Raw genomic sequence first — 9,325 nt, 5'->3', positions numbered from 1 at the left:
CGGAACACTACTCTTCAGAGACATGGTCAGGGTGCGGGAACCGTCAAGCATCCCAGTACAGTGCCCTGCAAGTACCTTGTCCCAACGAATGCTTAGCACAGTACCAAACCGTCCAAACACAGCAGTTAGGAAATTGTCGTTAAACTCGAAGGGGGCACAACGCACCGACACATACGTCAAGGCGACGCTGAGGTTCACTACCTTAACAGAACCGGCGGCATCAGGGAGAGGGTAAACATGCCCCTCACACCGCCCAGAACCGCGTGAAATGCAGCCTGATGGCTAAATTTGACCACGGCGCGGTTCCCCTGCAGCAGCTGGATGCCCACCAAATCCGACAACTGCACATGGAGAACATCCACCAGGGCAACACCAATCAACAAGTGGTCCACTGGCACCATAAAAGCCAGACCAGCCGACGAGGTCCTCTTCAATGGAGGCCGGTAAGACCCCATGTCTCTTCAACAGGCGTACCACGCCCACCCAGGGGACAACATCCCCACAGCCATCACAGACACCCTCCTCACACAGCGCTACGAACGACACGTCTGCACCCAACAGCCGCCAACGAGCCCCCGTCAACCTTTACTGCTGAATGACTACTGATGACTGATTACTTTCATGTTATGCTGGGTTAGGATCTTCAGTCCAGCTAAGCTGAAAACTTAATCAGTTGTAGAGTAGCATATTAACCCTATAACCTTCATTTATTTATTATTATCAACATTGAATTTATTATACATTACATGCACTATATAAATTAACCTTATAGAATAACCCCCAAAATGTGTAATGTGAAGCAGCATTAGAATTTATAGAATCTACAGTTCATTTATTATACATTAATAGGATTGTTGTATTTATTAGAATTTAATTGCATTTTATTAATAGAGGTCCATAAGCCACTGGTTCTCTCATTTAGAATAGAATTCTGCCCTTCGTGCATATTAGAATTATATATTATTTTTTTAGCATAATACCTAGAGCCAGATTTCCCCACATAGTTTATGGTTGACTTCAGACCGGATGAACCAGAATTAACATTAAAAATCTATACCGGTTCTTAGACCAACATATTTTATGGTCCTACGAACCGAGATAGTCTAGAGAGCTAGACTATTATTAAAGAACCAGTATAACCAATATAATTAGTAGAATATAGCCAGAAGTTAGGCTATCTACAATCCATTAATCATTTATTATCCCTGACAACATTATACTCTTTAATTAGGAAGTATTGTCAGGTGCTTGGATAATTATAGGAGTTATTGCAGCATACCTGCCACATGTATAAAATTTATGGCAGCATACCTGCCACACATATAGGATTTATGGCATCGTACCTGCCACACTTATAGAATTATGGCAGTAGAATACCTGCCACACATTCATTCATAGTCGTAGGATACTTGTCATCTATAATCACCTGTATATACTCTATATAAATCAAAAATGATAAAAAACCAAAAACATAGCACTATCCTGACCTTGCACAATTAGCATCATTATCGTATTTTATGCCAACCCATAGAAATATAATTTAGACTGGAATTGTACTAAAATGTGTACAACTTTAGTCTAACTCATTATTCTTAGCCAATCTAGTTAGGTAGGATTACTAGTAGACTAGCATTGTACCAGGCAGTACAACCTAGTCTAAATTTATTATTGAGCAAACCCAAATCAGGGTAGAATTTATCATTATTTTACACAAATTGTGTGTCCATATCTTATTATATATTACTGTGTTAATTTTGAGTCTTACTAGGTGTTACTACCCATTCAACGCAGTTAATGATGAGATAAGCCTAGGAAAATCCTGTAGAGACACCAAAGCACTAATAAAATATTAGCTATTTACTATTAGGTAGGTAAGCTAACCTCTATGAGGTAGAATAACATAGCCAAACTAAGGAGTTGGATATTTGGCTATCAATAACCGTACTGGTTCCACGTATTTAAGCTAAAATCCACAGACTGTGCACCGGAAGTAATGTCAAGCAATTGCTTATTATATCTTAGATCATACACGAGTCTCAAAGGCTATGTGACTCGACAGTTGAATAAATGTGATCAGCTGATATAATCAGGTGTCATAGCCCCAGTACTAGAAAACCACATAGAGGTGGCCAAGCAAAAGATGCAGAGAACAAGTGAGGCTGCAGATGATTTTCTCAGAGTCCTCATGCAACAAAATGCTGAGCCCGATAAGCTGGATAACTTCCATGCCGAGACGGAACAGTTTGAGGAGGGTGTCCAAGATCATATAGATAAATTAACACAATCCCTAGAAAAATTGGAAAACAAAATTTTTTTTCAAAATACTCTGATCACGTGTGATGCTAATAAACAGAAAGGGAAGTTCGTCTTCCTACCATTGATCTACCTCACTTTCATGGTAGGGATGATGAGAATTTCGAATGCTATTGGAATACATTCGACTCTTTAGTGAATTCCAATCAGTAAACCTAATAAATTTCTCATTTGCGAAGTACCCTTGAGGGTGAAGCAAAAGCAGTTGTCGAGCACCTAATTCCTAGTGATAGAATGCTAATCTTTATTCCAAGTTGAGAGCGATACCTACACCTGGTCTATTCGACCAGGGATCACAGAGAACGTTCATCACTAACAACAAGCGGCTTAATCCCTTGAGTAACGTGAAATTGAACATAGTTGGATTCCTAACAAAACTGGACCTCAAGATTATATAGTAGTACAACCGCTAGTACAGCAAGGCGGTTATGTCCGACCTGTCCTGGCCATAGTAGTTGATCACATCCCATCTGACCTAAATGTTAAGGGTCTAGGGAACAGAGCTAGATTTTTGCCAAAAATTGAATCAAACTGGGAAATACCAAGAAAACGTCTGACCGCTTCACCGATGTAGGTCTATTACTGGAACAACAAGACAACAGTGAATGAACCTGTTAAAGTCAGCAGGAGGCTACTTACTTACAGGTAAAATCTTAAACGTGAAGAAGTCTATGCCAGCTGACAAAACCAATACTAATCAGAAAAGATTGAGTCTCGTACAATTAATATTAGCAGAGATAGTTTCTATGAGTCTCAGAGGTTAATTAGTGACCAGCAGCCTAAACTGATTCCCGTCACAGCGACAAATGTCACTGACCCCACTGCAGCCCTAGAATTATTCTCGGCGATAATAATTGACCACATTCAGTCCTCATCGCATCTCATTGCATATATCATACCTTAGGGTAAGTCTTCCAGAGAAGACTGTATTTATTATACCTTAGGGAAAGTCTTCCAACGGAGACCACATATATACCTAGTCGTCTGGACTAGGATTTAGTAATCCATTTAATGTGATACACATGCAGGGTTGTATCAGTATTGTTTCAGCTTCTTCTTTTTCGTTTTTGCTCATAAGCAATTTTAGACACAGTTTGAAGAAGTATCTTAGTGCAAACGAAATTGAACTTAACAATAACCTGTAAGTGAACATTTAGCAGAAGACTATCAGTAGTGAAACAAATTGTTTCTCACCATCTTCTTGAGATCTTGAGGTTATCTTGAGATGATTTCGGGGCTTTTTAGTGTCCCCGCGTCCCGGCCCTCGACCAGGCCTCCACCCCCAAGGAAGCAGCCCGTGACAGCTGACTAACACCTAGGTACCTATTTTACTGCTAGGTAACAGGGGCATAGGGTGAAAGAAACTCTGCCCATTGTTTCTCGCCGGCGCCTGGGATCGAACCCAAAAACACAGGATCACAAGTCCAGCGTATAATAATCTCATATTCATCCTTTAAGTTATTATGTGCTTAGTTATATCTCCAGAGAGTCTTAGTAGTGTAACTTAATGTGCAAAAACCGAGCAGGTCTACTGCTCATTCAGAATCTTTAGATTGCTATATATGTTTAGTTATACATTCAGAGAGTTATAGTACTGTAGCCTAATGTATGTAATTTACATTTACCATCTTCTTAGGTAGATTAGGGAACATTAGTTAGCGTCAGCTGAGTGCAAGTTAAATCTTTACTCACTATAGCATACCACTGACTACATTCATAGAGACTGACACCAAAATACACAGTTCTCTACTTTATATAGAATTTAGCTAGGCTAGGAACTTATTATCATAACAAAGACTAAAATACTTGTCCAGCAAGGACTACCTTTAGGCTAAATTGAAATCTACATAGAATTCCTTGTTTGAAGTTGAGGTGATCTTATGAGTCTCCAGTGATCAAACAGTGTCTAGTAACTCATCTAGTTACAAGTCACTGCGACCCTAATTATTAATCTCATTGTAGATTCAGTATCTCCTTGATCTCAAAAGGGACATAATGAATAATACATTAATCATTATATAGATGTACCCCATGATAACAGATCATACCTGTAACACAGATCCGGGACATTCACTGTGTACCTACTAACGTACTAATCTACTAACATATAAGAATTTTATAACTTCAGAGGGGAGTAACAGATACGTTAGTACTTAATCGTAAACTACGACCCGTGTATTCTCTCCTCCGGAGAGAGAAGCTCAGCTGAAAAATTAATCAGGAGTAGAGTAGCCTTCTAACCCTATAACCCTCATTTATTTATTATCAACATTGAAAATTATTATACATTACATACTCTATATAAATTTACCTTATAGAATAACCCCCCAAAATGTGTTATGGAAAGCGGCTTTAGAATTTTTACTCTGAACTCTGTTACCTATGGTATATTTGTTAGGAGTTTCCTCATAGTTTCCCTTTCGGTATGCCAACCATTTGTTTTTTTATCCCTTCTTTAGGTAAGTTATCTCAATTATCTCAATTTCTTATCTCAAGCTCTCAATTTCCACCTGTGTCCCCTAGTGCGTTTGCCCCTTGTGTTAAATAGCCTGTCTTTATCAACCCTGTCAATTCCTCTGGGAATCTTGTATGTGGCGATCATGTCCCCTCAAATTCTTCTGTCTTCAAGTGACGTGTGGTTTAATTCCCATAGTCTCTCCTCGTAGATCATACCCCTCAGTTTGGGTACTAGTCTGGTGACAAACCTTTGAACCTTTTCCAGTTTAGTCTTATGCTTGACTAGATATGGACTCCATGCTGGAGCCGTATACTCCAGAATTGGTCTGACATATATGGTATACAAAGTTCTGAAAGATTCCTTACACTAGTTTCTATAGGCCGTTCTTATGTTAGCCAACCTGGCATATGCTGCTGATGTTATCCTCTTGATATGAGCTTCAGGGGACAGATCTGGCGTGATATCAACCCCCAGGTCTTTCTCTCTCTTAGACTCTTGAAGTATTTCATGTCCCAAATGATACCTTGTATCTTGTCTCCTGCTCCCTACACCTATCTTCATTACATTGCATTTGCTTAGGTTAAACTCTAACAACCATTTGTTCGACCATTTCTGCAGCTTGTCCAGGTCTTTTTGAAGCCTCAAGCTGTTCTCCTCTATCTTAATCCGTCTCATAATTTTGGCGTCGTCAGCAAACGGTGAGAGGAATGAGTCAATGCCCTCTGGGAGATCATTTACGTATATCAGAAACAGGATAGGTCCGAGTACAGAGCCCTGTGGGAGTCCACTGGTGACTTCACGCCAATCTGACATCTCAACCCCTCACTGTAACTCTCTGCTACCTATTGCTTAGGTACTCCCTTATCCACTGGAGCGCCCTACCAGTTACTCCTGCCTGTCTCCCCAGCTTATATAGCAGCCTCTTATGGGAGACATGGTCTTTTCCCTCGGACAACTGCAGGAGAAATGCAGGGAACAGAAGCAGCCACTCTTCGTAGCCTTCATAGATCTGACGAAGGCCTTCGACCTCGTCAGCAGGGATGGCCTGTTCAAGATCTTCCCCAAGATCGGATGCCCACCCAGGCTCCTCAGCATCATCAGATCTTTCCATGAGAACATGAGGGGCACCGTGGTCTTTGATGGCCTAACATCAGACACCTTTGACATCCGAAATGGAGTAAAGCAGGGTTGCATACTGGCTCCAACCCTATTCGTGATTTTCTTCGCAGTTATGCTGCGGCACGCCTTCGGATCTGTCACGGAAGGCATTTACCTCCGGACCAGGTCGGATGGAAAGCTCTTTAACCACGCCAGGCTGAGAGCCAAGACGAAGGTTTGGTTGAGGTGTCTGCGCGACTTCCTTTTTGCCGACGACGCAGCAGTCACTGCCCACTCACCCGAAGACCTCCAACGGCTCATAACCCACTTCAGCGAGGCCTGTCAGGCTTTCGGACTCACCATCAGCCTGAAGAAAACACAAGTCATGGGACAGGGAGTGGAACCCCCACCTGACATCGGCATCTCCGATTCCAAACTGGAAGTCGTTCACGACTTCGTGTACCTGGGCTCCACAAACTCTGACTCCCTCTCTCTTGATACGGAGCTAAACAAACGCATCGGTAAGGCATCTACTACCATGTCCAGACTGACAAAGAGAGTGGGGCTAACAATAGGCTAACTGAGTATACTAAGATTCAGGTTTACATACCCTGTGTCCTGAACACTCTTCTTTATGGCAGTGAGTCTTGGACACTCCGCGCCCATCAGGAAAGACAGCTGAATGCCTACCACATGCGCTGCCTTCGACACATCTTGGACATCACCTGGCAAGACAAGGTGACAAACAACAACACCTTGGGGAGAGCAAGAATCACCAGCATGTACACAATGCTGAAACAGAGACAAATGCGCTGGCTCGGGCACGTTGTGCGAATGGGCGACGGCAGGATCCCCAAGGATATCCTGAATGGAGAGCTGATGCAGGGAAAGCGTCCAATAGGCAAGCCCCGGCTACGGTACAAAGACATATGCAAGAGGGACCTGAAAGCCATGGACGTCGATCTTGCTATATGGGAGACACTGGCTGCAGACCGTTCAGCCTGGGGGCAGTCTGTTGAAAGAGGTCTCTCCAAGTTCGAGGAGTCACTTGCCAAGGAATCGGAGGCAAAGAGACAGAGAAGGAAAGCCAATAGCCAGGAAGACAGACCAGAATCGAACTTTGTTTGTGTTCGGTGTGGGATGGACTGCCACTCTCGGATTGGCCTCATCAGTCACACCAGATGCTGCACCAGGATTGACAATTAGGGCGCAACTCCATAGTCGCCCGAGACTGAAGGATGCCTATGTTACGTACTCCTAGCTGGATACGTATATAAATTTAAAATAACTTGTTTTGTTCCATTTCATCATATATGTACACATATTATATTTTTGTAAATTATCATGTGGTGTGGCAATGCCAGTGGGGACAGGAGCGCGGTTGCTCATCACACGTATAATACCTGTTAGATTCGGGAAATTAGAATTGCTGGACCTGTTCAGTTATGGGAGTTCCAGATGTCACTTTTACTAAGTTTATATAATTGTTTATTTACTGTAATTAAGCAGGTAGCATTGTACTTATATATTTTGCAAGTAACTATTATATTTAATTTGCATTCTTATGTGTTTTGAGAACAAGTGGTTGTTTAATTAGTTTTAAATATTAAAAAGTCTGTATTTTCCATCCCTCATCCTGGATGAGGCAGACGGGAGAGAATTATGGGTAATGACGGTGCGAGAGTTCAGTAGCTTCAAGGGACCAGAAGGAATAACATGTGGGAGATAAGTCTGTTTACTTGTTGTTGTGTCATGTAGTAGATCTTTATTCTGGGAGAGACAGTATTTTGATGTTTGCTTTAATAGTGACCCTCTGTTCATATATATATTATTGAGATGTATATGTAATATATATATATTAAAATGCATACGTATATTTCTTCAGTCCTAAGGGAGATATACTTTTAATTCTGTGCTTTGTACTTATCATGGGGTTACACTGGTGATCCGCTCTTGAGAACAGCAGTTTGTAGTAGCCCTAGATAATTAAGGTCCATGCTGTTATTAGGGTCACGAGCCGTAACGAACGATAGGTAACAAGAGTTATGGGGGCCTGTCCGGGAGATATTGTTCCCACTTAAACTTAACTGTGCTAATCTAACCTTGCCTTCCTAAGTACCAGTGTGTTAGGTGTCTGTGTTTTATATTCCATGTGCAATGCAAGCCTTTCTGTGTGTAAAATAACAAAGTTTCACGATTTTGAGGTAAGTCATCCTATATATTTTGTTTGTGCAGTGAGGCCAAGTGAATTTTCAGTGTTGTGACAATTTTACAGTGAAGTGTAGTGCAGTGCCATTGTTTTAATTATATTGTGTTAATCAAGTGCCAGGTGTTAGTAAATATGGAGGAGCAAGTGTTGTCGTTGTTGGCTCATCCAGACTTTGAGGGAATTAAGAGCCTAAAAAAGTCTGAGTTAGTACAAATGGCAAATCAGTTGGATTTGACCGCCAACAATAGAATGGTTAAAGCCCAAATTGTAAAAGTCATTGTGACCCATTTTGTTGAGAATGGAGAGTTAGACGAAGAAATTCTGGAGGAGTTAAGAGAGGAGTCGAGTGATCAGATGACGTTAAAGCGTCTTGAGTTAGAAGCTCGTCAATTAGAGCTTGAAGCTCAAAAAGAACAGAAACTATTAGAGATTGAAGCTCAAAAGCAACAGAAATTATTAGAGGTGGAAGCTCAGCAGAGGGAGCTTGAGACTAGGCGTTTAGAACTTGAGGCACAAAATAGAAGATGTTTAATTGAGTTGCAACTAGAAGCAACAAAGAAGCAACAAGCCGAGGAACAAACTAGGCAATTAGAGATTCAACAACAAATAGCTGACATTAATTATAGGCTTGAAACACAGCGTATGGCAGCTGGGCATGGAAATACTAGAAATGTTTCAACAAATAGTGATAATAATCCCATAAGGACGAATAAGTATATAGAGTTACCCAAGTGTTATGGACCCGAGTCCAGCGTCCTAGCATGAAGCAGTGACGACAATGCCATCTGCCAGTCTGCTCCCGAAACTCCCTCCTAATGGACAGCGCCATCTAGTGAGGACAGGATATACCGGCCACCGGTGCTGGATTCCCGTCTTGATCAGCTCATAACATAGCCGCTGCTGACCGCAGGTGAGGTGGCGCTTAGACAGCAACGCCATCTATGGAGTGGATAGGTGGACGTTTGTGTCTAAGCCTGTAAATGAGGTACCCTAGAGTGTCCCTAGTACTAATGACGTGTCTTATTACAGAGTCGACCTGGGACTGCTGTATTGGACGATGGGGCAGTCTACCCAAGGCAGCCAAAGTCTCTCCACGTGTTTGCTGCAGAAGCTGTGAGTCACCCCCGGACGGACACTGTTGAGTGTGTTAGCCTGCCTGTGACGTGGCAGTACCAGGAATCGTCGTATCTGGGGGCTGGCTGGTGGAGGAGACTAGCCACTGTGGTGCGGAGAGAGGAGAGTGATCT

At 42.1% G+C, this 9,325-nt stretch overlaps 1 protein-coding gene across 1 annotated transcript; it reads left to right on the top strand.

The window, feature by feature from the left end:
* Positions 1–453: 453 nt before the first annotated feature.
* LOC138360010 (flagellar attachment zone protein 1-like) lies at positions 454–8,843 on the top strand. The gene is made up of 4 exons (XM_069319901.1): positions 454–577; positions 2,100–2,398; positions 8,193–8,424; positions 8,458–8,843. Exons 1-4 carry the CDS (start codon positions 454–456, stop codon positions 8,841–8,843), a joined length of 1,041 nt encoding a protein of 346 aa, XP_069176002.1.
* Positions 8,844–9,325: the final 482 nt, after the last annotated feature.

This window comes from Procambarus clarkii, chromosome 8, assembly GCF_040958095.1.
Source record: "Procambarus clarkii isolate CNS0578487 chromosome 8, FALCON_Pclarkii_2.0, whole genome shotgun sequence".
NCBI classification, from domain to species: Eukaryota; Metazoa; Arthropoda; class Malacostraca; order Decapoda; family Cambaridae; genus Procambarus; species Procambarus clarkii.
Note: the sequence above shows the minus strand (reverse complement) of the source record. Positions and strands in the feature narration are given on the sequence as shown.